This window comes from Falco peregrinus, chromosome 1, assembly GCF_023634155.1.
Source record: "Falco peregrinus isolate bFalPer1 chromosome 1, bFalPer1.pri, whole genome shotgun sequence".
NCBI lineage: Eukaryota > Metazoa > Chordata > Aves > Falconiformes > Falconidae > Falco > Falco peregrinus.
Genome location: NC_073721.1, coordinates 94,721,385 through 94,742,502, shown reverse-complemented (window position 1 = coordinate 94,742,502; position 21,118 = coordinate 94,721,385). Strand labels below are relative to the sequence as shown.

General features: G+C 38.4%; 1 protein-coding gene across 17 annotated transcripts in view; it reads right to left on the bottom strand.

The window, feature by feature from the left end:
• Positions 1-491: 491 nt before the first annotated feature.
• MARK3 (microtubule affinity regulating kinase 3) overlaps positions 492-21,118 on the bottom strand; it is a 64,094-nt gene continuing 43,467 nt past the window's right edge. For 2 of the 17 annotated variants that reach the window (XM_055796106.1, XM_055796125.1), the window contains 6 exons: positions 18,206-18,309; positions 13,358-13,522; positions 12,384-12,641; positions 10,032-10,058; positions 5,224-5,268; positions 492-3,001 (listed from right to left, as the gene is read on the bottom strand). In XM_055796106.1, coding sequence (XP_055652081.1) covers positions 2,656-3,001; positions 5,224-5,268; positions 10,032-10,058; positions 12,384-12,641; positions 13,358-13,522; positions 18,206-18,309 — 945 coding nt within the window. In that variant the 3' untranslated portion in view covers positions 492-2,655. The remainder of the gene's footprint in view (positions 3,002-5,223; positions 5,269-10,031; positions 10,059-12,383; positions 12,642-13,357; positions 13,523-18,205; positions 18,310-21,118) is intronic. The other 15 variants (XM_055796115.1, XM_055796144.1, XM_055796165.1 and 12 more) reach the window with 10 other exon arrangements.

Sequence of the window (21,118 nt, the reverse complement as noted above, 5' to 3'; positions counted from 1 at the left end):
TCATCACTGTGCACTGACCTCTATTTGGTTTTAAGATTTGTCTCTAAAGGCAGAAAAGACAGCTGTAGTTCTGCAGAGTCATAGCAGCAGCAGTGCTGATAAACCTACACAGATTCCCAAGGAAGATGCGCAAGTAAAAGGCCTGTGTTCAGGAAGAAGTTCATCCCTGGTTTGGCGATCCGAAGAAAGCAGTCTTCCTTTCCAGACATCTTCTAGAGGCTTGAACAGTAAGTGTGGCAGTATGCTAAAGAAACACGGGTATATTCTTGCAACCTGGTAATTTTACAAGGCATTTGGGAAGTTAGCTGTTAAAAACCTGTTTCTGATTATAAGTAATTTTTTTTTAATGCCTCAAATACAGATTTACTCCTAAAGAACCTTTTGAGAACACTAAGAAAAATACTTAAGTACAATCTTTAAATATCCAAAGTATGATACTGGTGGACTTTTTAGAAACAATTACATACTTAACAGGTGAAGTAGGAAGAGAGTATTTCAGAAAACATTTAATATGAAACCTTTTGGAACTTCCATCGAATACAGATTTACATCATTTTATCAGAACACTTTTTCAGTTCAGACAACAAAGTGCACTGCTGGGTGAAAAAAATACATTTGGAGGAGTGCTTAAAACAAAGGAAGTGAAAGGATAGGTGACCATTCACCTGAGAAAGTACAATGACTGCCCTGAAATGTCTTATTGCTATTACAAAATGGAGTTTTCATGGAAAAAAACATACTGAGCAGCACAGGCATGGGCAGAGCACTGAAAGCCAAATGAACTCCGGTAGCACCTGGAGTTCTCAAGCCATGGTATGATACAGAATATACAGAGAATAAAATGCAAATTCAGGAACATCTACTACATTTAACAACTATGATTACCCTTTAAACTAGCATAATCAATACCAATGCTTAGGGGGGAAATGAGGGGAAGTCTGCTGCCTTCACAGACTACAGATCACAAGAACTAACCTGCAAAATGCTAAGGATTTTGCGTTTTCACCTCGGGTCAAATCTGAACTGTGTACTATGAATAACTATTAGCTCACTGCAAATTTAAAATGCAAATTTAGGCTCCAGTTTAAAGCACATGTTAAGTACATGCTTAAGTGCTTCACTGAAATATAACCATAAAACATCAATACAAAAAGTCAAGTAGATAATGCAGGATATTATCTACAGAAGTCCTCGATGAAATAAACAAGTATCACTAGGAAACAACGCATAAGAAATCTCTTTGTTCTAGTTTGCAAAATCAAATCTGGCTCACCACAGCGACTGTTAAAAAGTGGGGACCATCCCAGAGTAGCTTCGCGTCCTACAGAAAGCTAGCTGGCCATCAGAGAGTTCATCAAGGGAAGTTTTCCACACTGCATGTTAAAAGAGCGACAGTGGACTCCCTCTGCAGCAGAAGCTACAGACACGACTGGCACAAAGCCATAAAAAGCAATACAACCAGAGCCAAGTGGAAGCAGGCTGGAAGAGAGCTGCAAGGAAAAGTTTTAACCGCTACTGCCTATGGCTGTAGTTTAGCAAGTTGGATGTTAACGATAAAGGAGTTAAGTAGCCAATTTGATTCCCACTTTTGGGTTTAAATACTGTGTGCGCCCAGAACACAAAGGACAGTGCTGCCACACGTGCAGCAATACCTCAGACGGCACAGACTTGGACGTGGCGACTTGCCTCAAAATACGGTCATTATTTGAGAATCCTTTTGTGCTTTCTATCAGTCTGACCTCACCTAATGTGGAGAACTTGGTCTGAAAGAAAAAAGTCACTAGTTAGCATTTAGCACATCCTGCTCATTCTGTAGAGGAACAGTGGAACAACAGAGAAGTGTTCTTAGCTGCAATCAATACTCATAAGCCAAAAGGACAAAGATACAATTTTAGTAGTTGAGCAGAAGCAGAAGAATGGAAGCGTTTACCCAAATTTTAATGCACAAATCAACTACACTTTTAAAATTTGATTCAGACTTAAATAATAAATAGCTGGGCAAAATATAATGCAAGACTTACTCAGTAAAAGTGATTTTTTAATAATCTCATGAGTTCTACTTAGAAAACAGGACTAATAATGTTCACAACCGTAAATCCAAACCCTTCACACACTGGTGGTTTTTTTGTTGTTTTTTTTTTGCTTAACACAGCAGTGAACTGTAAACCTGCATTTACTGGTTATCGCTTCAGTTATTTTAAATATTAACTCAAGTGTTTCCTCCTTGGCCATTTCAATTTTTAGCACCAAAATTAGCCCAAAAAGAGGTACTGGTACAGCTTGATGTTGTAAATGGATTGTTTACATATAATACTTTATATATTATACACACATACTGTACATTCACACGTCCACACAAACAGGAGGCATATTTAAATGAATATATTCTGTGTTTCAATTTATGTCAAAGACTTAGGAGCAATGGAAATAAAGCAGAAGGGGTAATATTTTACATAGTAGGCAACTTTAATGCTGTAGTGCACTTATAAAAAAGTCCAACTCTCCCTCCCAGCTCAGCAGCTTTTTTTTTTTTTAATATCACTATTCAGAAGGATGCAGAAGTTATTGCCTAAATGTTATTCTATACATTTCCATCGGAATTCTCAAAAACACTTGAAATTGCTAACTAATTTACAACTTAACTATTTTTTCCTGTTACAGCTTTAACTCATTGGCAATTTTGGAAGCAATGTTTTTAAAAGCTATGGATGTTCCTGATATCCGCTTAAAGCGAACTCCATTCAGGGACAGTCTTGGCAGTTTACACACCTCCATCTCCCACTGTACAAGGTTTTCCGCATGCCCATCCCCATGGACACAGAAAAGCAAGAAACGCTCTCTTTGTTCATAGTCACAATTATTGGCATCCAAGACCTTTCGTATTTCCCTCATCATATCATTGGGATCCATGGAGCTGGTGGTTTTCATGCTCCAGGTAAAACGCAGTGACCGGGGCTTGGCTTCCTTGTTCTCATCCTTCTGATCCACAGCTACATTGCGGCTGAAAGACAGGAATTTATTAGTTAGCAGGGCCAGCTACCTTCTCCACGCTTCATGTTAGTAAAGCAAACTAAAACTCAATGCACACTACCAGTATTAGAGCAGCATCTAGAGGCTCCGGCTGCGAGCAATGCCCCACTTTCCTAGCTGCTGTACACACAAGGTAAAGCATTAGCTGCTGGGGCTGAAACAAAGGTATGGTACAACGCATGACACAACTGGAAGTTGCTGGAGTCAGGAGCACAAGGGGAAGGACCTACGTGCATCACCTATGAATTGATTTTAAGGCAGGTTCTGCTCAAACCCCTATTCTTGGGCCACACGGACAGCTGAAACACCTGTTCTGTGCTAGAAGTTTCTGGAACATTCAAACAGTGGCGACTTGCACCAAAAGGGTGCTTAGCCCAGGTCATGGGAGTGCCAGGCCATGGGAGATGCCCGCTCAAGCCCGTGCAGAAAGATCCTAGGGGTTCCTCTGTGTTGCGACGGAGGGAAGACACAGTCACTCAATATGAGTGATCAGCAGACTTCCCTCTGTGGCTACACCTCTGCACCTCCTCCTGTGCAGCATGTTGCAGACCAAGCACTGGGAGGGCCCGCGGAGTTGCACAGTAGTTAGCTGCAAGCAGGAGGAAGGACAGCAGGACCAGGGGCCCATGCCAGGGGTCACCCACCTCCTGCCCCGAGGTCAGCAATACGCTGCCCAGTTCTGAGCTGGTTCAGTTTCACTCTGGCTTTTCTGAACTTGTACATGTTTGAGAGGATCACCACACCATAGGCTACTGGGGTTACCTTCAACAGGGAGGAAATACTTTATCTCTAAGTTGGTCAGTAACTTGTTTAATACCAACAACCACCAGAAGTAAAGTGATGAAATCTTGCTGCTACAAGCTATGCAGCTCAGTGCCTTTGAGGCTGCAATGTGGGAAGGAGAGTTTGAAGTCACTATCAGACACCTCCTCAACCTTGCTGGTAAAGACAGCGAATTAGAGGGTTACGATTACTGTCACATTTCTAAAAGATAAAGCAAAAAACATTGAGGCTGCATTTCCCAAGTCTGCAACTTTTTTTTTTTTTTTTTTACTAAAAAAAACCCCTCTTCCTTTGGTAATGACAGTTACACAGAAATGTTCCAGAAATTTCTAATTTGCAATGGCTCTTCTACTTCAGTTAAAATCAGTGGTCACGGAGCTGAAGAATAAGGAACTACATTTGGATTGCCAGAGAAAAAATGTGACAGATTTGCTCTATGAATATTGGCGTGCTGTCAGTCACCTCTTCAAATTCACTTGTCCTCAGAAAAGAGAATGTCATGCTTAAGCATTTTCGGAAAATGCTTAATCTAACTGACCCCAAACCACGCAGTTTAGGTCTCACATTGAGCTTCGAAGTTCATTTTACAATATTAAGTCAAGCTGCTCTTTACAACAGTTGGCAATGAATTTCTGGTTACACAATGCTTTTGTTCTACCACCATTAAGGAGGCAATTATGAAGAAAAATAAAAAGTGATAACAAGGTCAAAACTAAATATATTTCTCAAAGATAAACCTATTTCATAATTTTACGTTCTATTAGAAAGACTGCCAGTAACTGCAAGTCACAGGATTATGATGTCAAATTCAGCTATGTGATTTGCCAGATGTTATAAAATTCAGCAAGCGAATTAGAGTGCTTTGTTTTAACTTTTTTTTATTTTAATAAGGCCGTAATGGGAGAACATCAGCTTTTATTCAATGCTCATTTTATTTTTGAAAGCTTTTTCTACTTGAAAACAGCTGCCAAAACCAGCACAATTTTGATAATTTCTACTAATTTTTTTGATATGCAGATTTTGGAAGAAGAGTATAACATGAAAAATACCGTTTAACTAGCTGTGATTTTGGAGATGAGAAGTATCTTACCACACTTCAATGGTTATTCCACATGTTTGCAGCCTCACTAGAGACCACTTACCTACACATCTACAAGACAACAGCAAATTTTAACAACTAAAATGCAAAAACCACACCACACAAGGGAAAAGGCAAGAGGAAAGATGAAAGTTTAGAACCAAGTCAGTCAGTGCTTTACTAGCCGTTTTGCAGACAGAAATGCTTCTTTGTTAATTTCAAAGCCTTACACAAAACAAAAGCTGCTGCCTGAAGCCACTATGCCACATAATCAAGGGGGGAAAGGTTCAAACTCACCTAAGTAACATTTTAAACAAAAATTTTACCCTCACCTTGAGCCCTCAAATCTCCCGTTCCTCTCATATTCAGTCGGGAGCCTCATTGAAAAGAATGCAGAAGCAAAAGGAAGTGGGAAAGAGAAGACAAATCTTACACTACAATACACAATATCTGAGTAGTTGCTAAAAGATACTGCAATCATACCACAGGTGTGTTAAAATACAAAGCAACAAAGATGTAAAGAACTTCAGGGGTTAGACCAAACTCAGAATGTAACACATTGCCAAACCAAATGGAAGTCTAAACGCTACAGTTTTTAAGATGACCATAACTAACTCTTACAGGGTGTGTTTATATATATTAATACTGTAGAATCCAATGAACAAAGTTTAACTTCTAAAAGCAGAAAATGTGCAACAAAAGTTACAAAGCATATTGAAGTTATTGCATTATTTAGTAAGTACCTCCTAGAAGAGGAATAACTCCCAATTATTTTTAGGCTAATGATCTTTAGAAGTTTTATTTGGGAATACAATATACTTTTGAAAAAAATACTTAATTTACAGACAAGTCTGGTCACCCTGCATGCACATCAGATCTGAGGTATTAGGTGTTTAAACAATACCAAATACCTTAATGCAAAAAGAACAAGAAGCATATACATTTTAACAAAAGTTTAGAGGCAAATCCAGGATTCTTGAGCTGTGGTAACTCCATGCTGTTAATTCCCACACCGATGCATCTTCCGCATCCAAGAGTAAGCTTAAGCTTTCTGTCTTCTTGCATCGCTTAAAGCCACATTGCTGATCACTACCATTTTTTAAAAGCCCAGTATCAAGCAGAATTAAGGGGAAAATAATCTTCCTCTACCTTCCCATTATTGCGGTACCATGGTTCAACATCTCAGTGTTAATTCTGCTCAGAGGGAAGCTGCCTTTGTAAGACTCTTACCAAGACTACTCTAAGCTAGTACACAGCTTAACTGAATAACGTGAATTATTAAAGCACTTTGATTGACAAGTGTCTAGGGACAGGAATGTAAGACAGCTTATTTTTTTGATGCACAGCAGTATTTACACGAGGGTGTGTGGAGCATTACCAGACTTAATTTCCTCCTTTCCTTCCTTTTGAGGGTCATGGTGAGGGACCAGGATTACGAGATGACCCTGTGCAGTCCCTGCCACCAGGAAAGACACTGTGGCAGTGCTGTGAGGAACGTGGTGGCAGCACTTGCTGCATAGGCTATGGAGCCTGCTCCTTGTTCAAAATTCACACTGCTATTGCAATAGAATTCAGTTAAGAAAGTGGTAAGTCACACAACTATGAGCTGCTTGTCACAACAGCATCTAATCAGAACCCTCCCTCTGAGGAACTGCACAGCGCAGTACGACAGGGTCTCTGCTAGGAAATGTTCACCACTGACTAACGAGCAGCTGTCACAAACAAAAAGGGTAAGGGAAGCAAGAAGAAAACAACTGACAAGTCCTCAACTAATTCACAGTGGGGTTTTAATGGTGGTTATATTCATGAGATCTTGTGCTACTTGCCTATGGAGGATACAGGAGAAGGTAGAAAAAGATTTTAAGGCCTGCATATACAATCCATGAACAACTCAGCAACTCTGTAGGACCAAGAAGGTGGGATGGGAAAACCATCACGTGTACCAGCTGAACAAATCCATGCCTTTCAGATGATCTGGGCAAGGCTTGTTTTACTGGGCAAAGCAAGCAACTAGTTCAAAGACACTGCTCAACCGAAAAATTGAGAGTACTTGAATTTTGAAGAGCCTACTGTGTTCCTACGAAGTGAAAGATGACAGCTTTGTTAAGAGCTGCAAGCATTTAGGGATTTCTGGGTTTTGTGTGGGTTTTTGTGTTGTTTTTTAAACTTGCCAAAGGTTGTAGAGAAACAGGAGCATAACCAGTTGCCCCAACAATTAAGCCATACTGTTGACTGGAATCTGTCCAGAAACGTCTGCGAGGAAAAATCCCTGATGATGTTCTTAGACCCTTTTTAGGTTGAAATTCAGCCAAACTGTTCAGTTTTTTAAACCACTATACTCTCAATCTAAGAAAGGTCATTATTTACCAAATACCTGCCACTTTCAAATAATAAACACTCTTTCACAGAAGCCTCTCAGAATATCCTTACTTTTCCCATGTTTTTCCATGCATCAATGTTCCATTCATTTAGCACAAGAAACTGCATTTGGTGACGTGCATCTTCAAATATGAGCCATCATGCCAAGCTTTGGAGGGCTGTACCAGTCTCTCTAGAAGCTCCTTTCTTCACAAAGGACATGGTTATGGTCCAGTTCCACAGCCCAGCACTGGTGCTTTGGGAACTGTTACTCACTGTACTGCCAGTATTGTTTTGGTAGCTCTGCAAGTCAGATGCAGCCCGAGGCTTCCTCACTGCTAATACAACCCTCACTTCTGCGGGAGCTGCAACTGGCTACTTTATGCTCTAGATGTTCTGCTTTTGCTTGTATGTTTACGTAAATTAATTTTATGAACCAAGATGCTCCTTGGTCTTGAGAATGGAACAAATATATAGGAAAGTTATGTTTTCACTTGTCATGCAATGCCTACACACTACCTCATTTATGGTTTGTGAAAGGCTTTCAAAAATAAGAATGTTTCCATACATCTGAGTCATGCAGTGTTTTCTGTTCTTTACATCTTTGTACACTCTGTGTTAAAAATCCAAGTAGATACAAAGAAAACTGTCTAAAAAAGATGTGGAAAAACAGCAAAAAGTGGAAGATGCTAAAATAAGATCAATTTATGGAAATGGAGTAAAGATGCTACAATAAAATTCAGATCACAGAAATTGATTTTTGCTGTCAGAAAAGAAGTTACACTTCCACGATATGCAGAATGGCAAGCACAGGGCATGGTGCAAGATATATATATATTTTATACCTCTGAGTACCAAGTACAGTATTAGAACTCAGTAGTTTAAAAAAAAAAAAAGAGCGAAAGATTATCTACTTTTGTTCAGCTCCCTAGAATGATGCTGCAGTACTATATATACATGCTGTTGAGTTACAGTAGTTCTTTCAGTATCAGTGACAGTGAGCTTAGGTAAGATTCACAGCATATAACACAAGAAGAAACTGTCAAAACTCCCAACATTTTCAATTTCATTTTGTACCTACATGCAGATCAAGCATGGAGGGATACCACACACGCTTAAAACAGAATTTAAAAAGCACAGTCTAGTCCTGTGTAGGTGGTGTAAGCCTTAGCAAATCTCTTATTCAAAGACATATTCATGGAAGCTATAGCAGCTATTTCCACAAGAGTCTAAGATTCCTGGCCTCAAGTCAAAGGAAAATGTTGAAAAACATCAAAATATTAGCTTTAAGTCTCAAATTTGAACAATAACTTTCTAGCTTAGTATTGTACTCGTACTAGCATTTTCCATCTTTCTTCAGAGCAGCAGTGTAACAAACTTACATGCATCCAGTTGCGGAGATTGCACAGATCACAATCCCTTTTTTAAAAGCAACGTGACTACAGAGGCTCAAAAGCTCCCCCTCACAAAGCAGTACGCACTCCACAGCTCACGATGCACGATAGGTTAAAACTATTGCTACTGCTCAGTTTCATCTGTATGCTGTGTTGGATGGTTTCTTTCCTTAAACTAACAGTTGGTGCATGTTCCTTTTCTCAAGTAAGCTTGTGACAATGCCAGCCAACCCAACCAACACCAGTTCTAAACAGTCATTTTTGGAAGAGCTCCGATTATTGTTGTTATTCTTCTTCTTGTGGTATGGAATTTACTTGTTTAGTTGGGTAGGGACATTTAGACTCAGACTGTACACAATAAACCCAAATTCAGTCAGCAATTTACATATCTTGGGTCTCCCTAATCTAAGTATTTCCTTGAAATGGTCTGACAAACTTCAAACCATAATCACATGCACAGACTTGCATTTTCAAAGTTAAAACAGACGTCTGTTTTTTGGTACTGTCTCCCTATTTTTGATCAGTAGCAGGAAAATGGAAGTACCATCCCCTTTAAGAAACTCCGAGATATGATACAAATAAATAGAGTATTACAAAGTTATACTGGAAAATCTACCTGCAGATCAAAATTGCATAACCAACTTTCATGAGTCATAGCGAATTAACGAGATATATAGCAAGCTGAATCATTCTCAAATTGTAAAACTAAATTCAATCTTTTGGGCGTGAAATGTGAATCAGACTTCTGAGCTTTTCCCTTTTGTTAACAAATTTGCATAGACGTTATACTTTTTGTTTATAACTGAAGTGCTCTATTTGCAGTTCACTTGTAATTCACTTCAGCAAAGGCATCCCATTTTAAAATACACAGCCACTACTGCACCTTCATTCAGTCTTTCATGCAAAACTCTTGAGATTCACAACTCTGTTCAGTTTGCTTTCCATTGTATCAACTGCAGAAAACACTTCAGACTGATTTTTACAAAATATCATGAAACAAAAAGATAGAGAATGTAAATTTAGCATCACTTACCTTTATTTGCTTGCAACCTTATGTTTTGTTTATACTTTCATCATTGTTATCAAACACCTCATTCTTCAAACATAAGCATGCTAAGTGTATTAGTACAGAGAACAGAATTACTTTGGCACTACCAACTCTATCAAAGAAAGAAGAATTCACAAGGCATGCTTAGCATCTTGTTATACAGGTGCCACAGATTCTTAAGTATCATCATGAGTTAATGGATTTATTCTATGCTTTCCTCTCAAGAGAGAAAGTATTTAGTCCTCAGCAGAAAGTTTAGTTTTCAGAAAACCAAGGCTAGAAAGCCAAATCTGTTGTTAATTGCAGGAGCCACTTTTTTTTAAATATAAATAAATCCTACCTTTTGATAAACCTGAATGACATGTTTCTAAAAGAAATTAAGCCAAAATAATAATTAACAAAAAGTTTTGTACAAAATAAATTGAAAAAGCCATTTAGAGCAAAACATGCAAAAAGATCTCATTTAAAATGCACAATGAAATTACACTACATACATTCTGAGATTAGGCAGATGATTTAGGGTCTAAAGAGTCAAACTCTTAGCATTGCTACTTCCAAACTTAATTTTTCTGGGAAACATGGCACCAATAGTTATTAGGAATTAAAATACGTACTGGTGTCGAAACACAAACTCACAATCTACAAGGTCACATAAAAATATGTTTGGATCTTCTTCATATATTCCAAAGAGAAAGCAAAAATCAGTAACTCTTCTATAATTAGATCTTGAGTATCTTCAGTTAGGTTTCTTCCTTCACAACATTAGGTCAGCCATGTTGTGCCAAAAACTGCCTTAAGTATTTAGTTAATTTAGTGCAGAAGCTGTTAACAATGGCCTACACCAGAACATAAGTAGTTCATAATCAAAAGGATTCTGATTCCCCACAGAGAATGCTAGAATAAATTAACAGGTTTTAAGGGTTTTTTTTAAAAAAATATTTAAAAAGAAACATAACCATGTCCTCTGATGGCACTATCCACCTCCTTACTAGTTTGTACAGCACCTAGCGTAACAGAGCCCCAACTGTAAGAAGTCCTCCAAGTGCAAACTTAACCATCTGTAACAGTGCTATTGTGTTACAACTGTATGTTATTTAATCAAGTCCAGATGGAATTTAAACTATTGTCAAAAGCAGTGCGGAAAAACTTCAAGAAAACCACATTGCACTGTGAAAGCTGAAACACTGAGGTAATGGTAGAAGTTTGAATGCAGCCTAAACAAGTGAGCGAAAAGCTTGCAAGTTCACAGTTTGAGCATCCACATTTGGAACATCAGACAGAAAATTCAGTCAGGATATTACGAACAAAAGCACAGACAGAAAGATGTGCCAAAAGGATCTGTCTGATTAAGACTTCATTTGAGAAAAAGCAGATGACTTAATTCTTACAAATACCAAAATTATTCTTTTATCTGTCCCTATGTTTTAATTTCTTATCTGTTATAATTTCATATAGCACAGTATTCCCAAGGAAGCATTAGCTAGAAGACAGCTGAGCAGGGTAAAACATTTACCAAAGGCTAGTCTTCGCGTTATTGCTTTTCACAGAAAAAAAATCTCAAATTTTAAATAAATTCATTCCCTAAATTGAAATCAGCCAGTTGTGAAAAACTAGAGTTTGGTTTAGCATTATTTTATAGGAATAGGAGACTATGAAGAGGATGCTGAGAGGGAGGCATGTATAGTCACAGAACAGACAGGAAGGAAATGGCTTGGTGCTGATGTGATATAAAACTTAAAAGAAAAGCAAGCAGGCCAAGATTACAATAATGTATTTCAAAAAAGTTCACATGATGAGAAGGATACAAAAGCATGGAGATTACCTTAAGAAAAACAAAGCCTCACTTCTGCAAACACAAGCTGTGGATATCAGAGTGGTCTGAACTACACAGTATGTGAACTGACAAATTTTAAATGTAGAAGAAAAAGGTGGTTTTCAAGTTTAGGGTTTGTAGGAACTAATTTAAATCATACATGGATTTGAAACTAGAAGTCCAATTAGAATAAAAACTTAGTGCAGGAACACCTGCTTAAGCTAGGCTTTGGCTAGACCAACATACCTGCACACCGAAACCCGAATCTGCACATGAACTAAAGGTCAAAATAGGAGTCAGCTTCTCAAGGTTTGACCAGACTCCTGTCTAAACTGAAACCATACTCCTGCCACTATTTTAATTACGACCTATGCTAGCACTGCTGCCAAAAGAAGCTTTTGTCTCCTGCCTCTACTCTTTCACCTGCAGTATTTGTGTACTGCTTGTCCACTGACAGCCTAAGTTATCAGAAAACATAAGCTGAGCTTCTAATGAGCTTCTATGTCAAATATCAAGACTGGAATCCTAGTTTATGCTGTCTACTGATAGACCATACAGTAAGGGTGAGCAGCTTTTGAACTGGAGTTGAAATGTTCAGCTCTGCAGCATTTTTATCTCAGACATGAGAATGAAGAGCACAAAGGAAACAGCACAAACTGTCTCGCTTTTTATCCCGTTTGATTCAACTGCTAAAAACAAATGGTTTCTGTAACCAAAAAGAACTACAAAAAAAAATTGTAAGCCAGTGCATTTTAAGCTGCAGAATTTGTTAAGCCATTAATCAGAGAATATGGATAAAACCACCTAAGCAATCAGCTACTAGGTATTTCCACCACCCGATGACAAGGAGATGTTGCATTACCATTTCAAGAGACTTACCTTCTTGTTAGTTTTGAAGTTAGTTTACTAAACAGGTTAGTGGAACCCCTGGTTCGAGTCTGTGAGAGCGGTGTTGCTTCATGGGACAGACTGGGGGAGGCTGGCGGTCCATTGTAGGTAGCAGTACGTCGCTCCCTGAGCTGGCCGTGGAAAGTGCTCCGACTAGCCGTTCCTCTGGGGAAACGAATACGATCAGGTGTGGTTGCACTGCTAATGCTGTGAGTTGAAGCAACAGGAGTTCTTTGATCGGGAATAGTGCTAGAGCAGAAAACAAAAAACAATGCTAGAACTTCTTTACAGAAGCACTACGGTTCCGCAGGAAACACAAAACACTACTACAGTAAAGCATAAACAGACACTTTTATATAGGCCAGGGCTGGAATATCAACGCTATTACAGCACTGTATGGAATCAAAACTTGTAAAAAGTTAGGATTAAAAGGCTGCCGAAACAGAAACCTACATAGGCAGAAAAATGGAACAGGAGTGTCCTGGAAAAGACCAGATAAACTAGGCATACAATGTTTCACTGAGAAGACTGATAAAAGAATAGACGAGTAAAGTTTCCTCCCAGGAAAGAGAAGCAATAGGTAACTTTAGTGTCTCTCCCTCCACATTCTATATATACATCTTTGAAAATCTTACTAATTTGAAATCCTACACAAAATTTTCTACAAGCAAACCACTCCGAGTAGCGAAGTCCTTCAGGATACACAGTTAAAGTCTCCAACAGACTATGACAATAGGGAATGTCCAATACTCCTAACACTAGGAAAAAATTAAGGTTCATTATTGCAGGATTATGTCACAGACAGCCTGACACACCACAAGACAAATGTAAACAAGACTGAAAAGATGAGGAAACACACATCTTGTGGGCAATGTATACTAGAACAATCTAGGACTAAAATTCCACAGCACAAAGTTAAGAAGCAGTGGGTATAAGTTAGTTTCACAACGATTTCAGATTCTTACATAGGCCTGAAGTTATCTGCGCCATTGTCTATTGGAGGCAACATCATCTTCGTGTGCACAGAGGCTGACATGGACATCGACTTCTGATGTCGCAGCCGAACACTGGAGAAGGATGTAGTACAAACTGAAGCAGGGCTAGCTGCGTAAGCGAACATTTCTGTCAGGCTGTGAGGGGGTTTGGGTTCAGGCAGAGGCAGAAAGAAGAGCATGATGGACCAACAACAAACTACTGCATAGAAAAAAAGCAAACTTTTCCTTCTATTAACTGATTTATCAAAGAACACGAACTCTAACAGCCCTCCTTGATGTAAAGAGCAGTAACTACCCTACGCTCCCCTTAAAAAGCATCCTTACTATAGCACTTGACATCTATGAAGTGATCATGCTCTTACCATTAGCATTAATTTGGTGTGATACCCTCCTTGATGTACAGAACCTGAATAACCCAGTATTCTGTCCCAAAGAGTAGTATAAAGCACTGATGTAACTCATACTGGTCTTAACATTAAAAAAATGCATTAAAAAACCCCACCAATTGCACTTTCCACAAGACTGATGATGGCTTCATTACTGCAGCGAAACACTTTGTTTTCAGAATGTGTCCATGTTAGAAGGAATTGCTGTAAGGTGGGCAAGCTGTCAAATTTCGATCTACATCTGATAACTGAGGGACTTCACAGGCACAATTGAAAACAACAATATCATGATCTTTAACAAGTCCAGAGAGGCCCAAACAAAAAGGCTACTATTAATCAACCTGTACATGTAGGAGGCAATGAATAACACTTGGTGATCTCTAGAGAAAGAGCTATGACTGCTGAAAAGCATTTCATATTGCTTGGCCATGGACCTTAAATTCTCTAAATTACCATTCAGGCTTTGAAGGAAGGTATACAGTGCTGTCTTAGCAGAGCGGCCAGTAAGCTGCCAGCTGTATGTTAAAATAGAAGCATGAAATCTTTTTCTTTCTTTGGGACACAATAGTCTTTGCAGCCTTCACACTATCTGATAATGGTAAGTATGGAAGAAAAACTGAGAGGCCACAAGATGTATTTGGCCTTTCAGCCTACACCACCATGTGTCATTCATCTTAAGTTCACTTTAAAAGTATGGCAATTCTAATTCAAAAATATTGTTTGAGGTTAAGAAATCAGTGATTGTCAGTGACAGTTTCATGACACTGCATGTTCACTTCCAAGCTACTTCATGGTTACACATACTGAAATTCGAGTCCTGTTATCTCATTTTGGTATGTCAGACTTTGGAGAGGAGAATGTCAGTCCAGCTACAAGTATCAGCTGACCCACTTCTCAGGCTTAGCTCTCACAAAGCACTAGCAGAAAAAACACCTTGCAGTTCAGACATCAGAACTGCTGGCTAAAACGGTTAGCAAAATCTACTTTCTGTTTTGAACTTCTCAGAATCTAGAGAACTTCATCTGAGTCATGCATGCATCTCCTTACAATGCTGAATCAAGCAGGCTGCCAACTACAAGCACTACTACAACAAATCCTGCAACACAGCCCAGCTTTCACATTGCACCCGGGTATTGAGAAATTGTAAGGAAATGAACACTCATCTAAAAAGCAATACTCCAAAATGAAGTAATCCCCAAATAATTGGTCACTAGCCTCTCAAGCACTTCTAGCTCCTCTCCTCTCAATTTGTTGTAAAAGATAAAGAATCTAGTTTCACAACACATTAGACCCACGTTCCATTTAGTCATTTGCCTCCAAAGATGTGATAACTAAAGGTTTCAATAAGGCAGGAGAGTACATATTAAAGCATTTATATATCTTACTCTAAAGCCTTGCTAGAAATCATCTTCCTTGGATTACTAGCCTGGGAACACAGAAACAGCGTGCTAACATTCACCAATTAGTGCCAAGGCTTATTAAAAATCTGAGGCTGTTGTAAATCATGTGTTACAAATGATTTCAAGCAATTGCCTATCATTATGAAGAGCATTTCACGAGTCCCCAAGTGCGTTAATTAATGCTCAGACTTTGGAGGAAAGCCAACCGAGTCATCTCCTGCAGAATGCCTGTGTCAGCCACACAATATGCTGAAGTAGGGATGTGAGACTTAAAAACCCTTTGCTTCTACCAATCTGGCACGGGGTGTTCAAAACTACTTTCTCCAACATCAAGTCCACTACCTGGACTATTGATTCTTCAAAAGCTTCCTTAGTTTCAGAAATAGTGCCTTCTCAGAATTCAATGTGCAACATAGAAACTAACACTTTCTCTATGGAAAGTAGACTTCAAATGCACGCATCTTGCACGCATCGTCTCCCAAGTTTTCACTGGGTCACAGCTACAGGAAACCTAAAATCCAGTCTCTATAATTACTCCTGCCTTTAACACGTCACCAACAAACATTTCAAAAGCAGAAAAAGCATTTTTAACAAAACTCTGGATTTATACAAAGCCCAGGTTCTATTTCAGATCTTGTAACCTTGACAAGTTTCTGAAGTTACTTTCTGCCAAGTTGGGTGTATAATTAGGGATACTACAGAGACACCTGAAGGCAGGCAGAATTCATTCTGAAGAGCCAGTCCCATCAACAGCCATGTTGATTTAGCCTGCATTAAAGGTCCCTGCATTTCATGTGATCAGTTAAGCCTTTGTCCAGTTACAGCAACAAAATATATTCAGATGTAAATTCTGAGTTCTGTGCCAAATCACAGTAATTCTGAAACTGTGCCAAAACAAATGTGCAGTTTAGTGTTGAAGCATTTCAGACAATGAGAAGTCTCCCAACTGTAAAACAATTAACAATGCATTCTTATTAACTTTTCTCATTTTAACCCTCTATAAAGACTAACAAAGTAGTAATCAAAAGTATGCAATAAAAAGCCATGAAGATTTTTTTTTCCCTGACAGTGAGAATACAAATGCTCAGACATTTCAAATGACCCAAACAGAGGGCTAGTCTGTAGGATAAGTAAATGAAGTTTAGATACCATATTGACAATAAAAGGTAAAATAACGATAAGCAATTATGGATATAAAATAGAATGAATATAGTTGCCAAGTAACACTCAATATTAACTTTGAGCTTCATGCCCATATGTGACAAAAAGCAGAAAGGCAATAGTTTGAGAAACTCAAAGCTGAGGGGAAAAAAATAACTTCAAAAGACATCTTCTTAGGAATATGAAGTTACTCCTAAATTAAGGGGACATCTGTATCTCAAGCATTCCTAGTAAGCAATATCTAACTTTAAAAAATGTAATAAAGAAATTGTAGACAAGATAGTGCTAAGATATTAGTTTAAAGATGAACAAATATGTTATTAAAACAAGAAATCAAGTGATCAAATCTGACCAAAACTATTTTGGACAGAAAGATTCATTTTCCAAAGAGAGCTTGGAAAGAAAAAAGCTATTAACATATCAAATCAAAGAAAGGATGATGAGCTTTAATCTAAACAAACTTGGTAACATTAACAAGGACTAACCAATGAAGGCTGAGACAGACACACTAAAAGACAGTACCAAATAGCCGTGCTGTACTTCACAAGACAGTTGACTGCAGGCCCAGGTGGCCAGCTAGACTTTTGGCACTCTTCAAACTTATACTTGACTTTTTCCTTAATCACTTTCAGTTTGCAGAAGGCTAGGAGGAAGAGACAGGGTCAAAGTCATGTTCTTTATCCCTAGGCTCCAGGAGTCAAACAAGGGACAAAACAGACTTTCCATTCAACATCACAACTTCATCACTCTTCCTTATAAACTGCTGAGAGGATGAGGAAAAATTCTGTGCAAAAATGGCAGATCTTTCACCAACTTCAATACGAGCTAGAAGAAAAGTATTTTCTTCCCACCCTTTACAGTATATCACAAAATTAGGAAGGGGTGGAGAAAATCAGGAAGAGTAGGAGGGAGGTACACATTCCTCCAAGCTTAAGCATTTTTATTAAGTACTAGCTATCTGGGTACTCTCCTGGCAATGGTCAGCTACTTAATCATTGCCAGCTTTCAAGACCAGTAAAACTCCGTGAACAACAGTTGGTTGGATCTTAAAACACCTCAGCCAGCCAGGAAATTCATTGGTATTCCTCACAATTGTTACTCTATACCTAATGTCTACATTCACAATTATATTTATTTTCTACAGCTCTCCTCGATCTTTGTTACACAGGGAGGAAGAATGGCACTAGATGTTGCTACGGTACTAACCCATGAATGGTTAACTCCAATTCCACTGCATGCTGCAGTCAGGCTCTCATTCAGCAAAGTAAGAAGAAACCTGTTATTCCTCTGACTGTTTTCACTCAGAATATGGAGATATTAGTGCTTCCCTTCTCAAGATGAGTTCTGTAAATACTGGGAAGCAGACTACAAGAATATCAGTAAGGAACGTTATTAGTCCAAGACAATGGCCTATCACAGTTTCACCTTTGCTCAGGAAAAAAAAAAATAAAATAAAATCGACTTTCTCCCTGAGACTTAATCCCAAAGTATAGATTAGAGTGAAATGTAAAAAGAGAACGGCCCAAGAACGATGGACTTTGTAGTTTGACCTGAATAAGCCTCTTCTACAAGCGTATGTTGTTTGGCCACAGCAGTTAACAACTGATTTAAGATGAAGGCTGTACAAATATGACATGTACTTAATCAGAAATTAGGAACTTCCTTTTACATTCTAAGTATAAAGACTGTATGAATTAAGTATAGGAAAAAAAAAAATCCCAACATACTTACAAGTGCTCCATAACCAAACATCTGTACTCACCTTTCATTAAGAATTACACTAGAATATTACCGATTTTTAAATTAGACATTACAACTTTTTGGAAGTGTGAAGACGAGGGACAGACACCATAGGAAGACATTTCATATACCTGTTCTCCTTGCCATTTTGTATCACTGAATGTCTATCAGCAGTGGTTCTTTCACTACAAACGTAAGTGTTGCGCCGCGTCATTGCTCCAGGGGCAGTATTATTCTACAATTAAAAAACATAGGCTTGTTATTCCCCACAAAAGGCTTTTCTGGGGTTAAGTTTACATACAGTTGAAGTCTGTTTTACTTCATGCTAGTTCTACATAGTTATAAAACTTACAATAATTAAATAAGTTAATACACAGACACTTTCCAGTATTTTTAAGCAATAATGGAATCAGAAAAAATAATTCTAACAAGCTGTTCTTCTCTTATGTTGATGGCTCAAAATTAATTTTGCTCAAAGTTTTTAATTACCAATGTTCTAAATTACAAATTCTCAGCATGTATAGCATTCATCTACGTCTGGATAACTTATGTCTTTATGGTCTATTTTTTAAATACTTTACCACTTGTAGATTGTAGAATTTTCCTTTAGTTAAAATCATACCCTTAAACAAGACAGGAAAAGCAAAGACTGAAGAAACAAATGTGGTAAAATTCAGTGGGAAGGTAAACATGGACTTTTTAGTATTAAAATACTATAAAACTACACAATTTTTAAAAACAGGGAAGAATAAGTCAAATTAAAGAGACAAATTGCAGAGAATTTTAATAAGACATTTTAAAAAATATACATCTAAATACAAGCATAATACATTGAGGACAAGTGAACCAGGGGAATTTAAAACTACAGACCTTACTTTAGAGGGGAGAAAAGAAATAGAATTACTTTGCCTCTGTCTTTACAGAGAAAGAGGGTGGAGATATGCCCAAGTTGGCGGTCAATTTTCCAGGAACGACTGAGAAGCTGGGTAATTCACAGATAACAGAATTATAAAACGTTAGATGCAATTACTGTAGGAAAAGCATGGTGGTCCAGATAAACATGCACCCCCAGGTTGTAGAGGAAGTAAAAGCCGGCAAGCCTTATATTTTTTCTTCCCACCCCAAGAACATAACACAGGTAACTGCATATGGTTGGAAAGTGGAGAAAACCTTTAAAACTTTTCTTTAAAGAAAAGGATCACGGGGCAAAGCAGGAAGCAAAATAGACTATTAACTTTAAACATCACTGCTGGGGAAAGTCTTGGAGGAGGCTAGCTTAAGGGAACAACTGGTCAGCACCTGGATAAGCACATGTTGAGTAAGGATGGCCACTAAGAATCAGGCAGGGGACATCATGCTCAACTAACCTTTTGGAGCTCTTTGAAGAATTACTGCTATGACAGACAAGGGAAATTCAGCGGATTTTTAAAATAGCATTAAGAAAAGGTTTCACATAAATGGTCACAGTAGAGAATCATGGGAAGGATAAAAAAAAAAAAAAAAAGGAAAGAGTAGTTCAAGCACAAAAGGAGAGTAGCCAAACCTTTTTTGTTTCTGAACCTGAAATAAAACTGTTAAAGTGGAGTATTCTCAATAACCAGCAAAAGCTCTTCCAGTGCCTTAAGGCACAATATCTGCTATATGGGGTGTCTCAACTAACATGATCCCCGAGCTGCAGATTTGACAATGAAGCCATCTTGTCTGTTTAAAAGATTGGTGGCCAGTCACGCATCTTTACATGAATATACAAATAAAAATGAGAAAGTCGACTGTGCAACCTTCTGGCGTTAAAAAGTACAAAGAGTATCAAGAGTATTGTAGATTATCAGAACTATTAATTAAATCATAAGATGTAAGTAGCTGTTTTGTGGGTTCTCAGGTATTCTTCACTGGATATTCCTTAGGGATAGGCACGTGCCAAGCATGAACAGAAGTCCTTTTAGCCCCTTCTTTGTACCTCACTCCTCACACATCCCTGCCTTCGAGTGTGTTTATTTAAAAAACCCCGTAACCACATCATCCCTGATTCTTCTACTTTCCTCTGACATTTGTCATTGTACAAACTCTCCTCTCTTTACTAAACTTGCCAGCAATGAAAGCTGTGCACCTAAGGTGAAGTTTTGTTTATATGTTCTTGAGAGGTCACACTGCAAACCAATGGTACATTGAAGTACTGCATGTTAATATTTGCAGATCATTTTGTCCTGTGTTTCTGAACATATTAAGAGAATGAAGCACCTAGAATATCTGGCAGTTTTTCTGGTGAGAAACACACAATAATGGGTGGCTTCCTTCTTTCCACCTGCTCCCTTAGAACATCAGGTATTTGTTTCCCTTGAGAAGATACCACATAACTTTAAAATGTACTGTGATGTTATACGTCAAGAAAGACAAGATGACAATCTGTGCTGGATCAAGCTTTAAAGACTATGTGTTTTCAGCTTTGGGAGTGGACAAGTTTTGGTATTCATATCTGAAATCAGAGGACTCTAAAGATGCACTTTCCCAACTCCTTCTGGAATGCAAAGAAGTATCAGTATACATTTTTTTATGTTTGGCTCAGATTTCAGAGGTTGTGAAAGGAGATCTAAGCATTTCAAGCTCTCAAGTTTCAGTTTTAGGAAGAATACAGCCTTTGTACTGGGGCCTTTACACTTTTTAGCGTAAGACCTTTCATGATGCATCAAGGAAGTTCTTCAGCTACAACTTTTTTGTTCAGCCAATCTACAGACTATTAATCTCTGGACATGACTAAGTTGCACAGGTGCACAGCACAGGAAGCCCCAAACTGGTGTCAAACAGCACTACAGACCCTGATGGAATGACAACCCTTAGGGTCAGGGCTAGCTGCATAAGTTCAATCCTCCTGCCGTCATCTGCCTTCTTTGCAGGTGGTGTTGACACTTGCAAAAGCACATGTTGAGACTTCTGAGCACATGCACAAGGTTCAATCACGGCACAAAGGATGAATTTGTGGTACAGAGTCCTCCTCTTTCCTAGTTTTGTGTCCACTTTTAGGCAAGGCTATATTCACATTAAGAGAG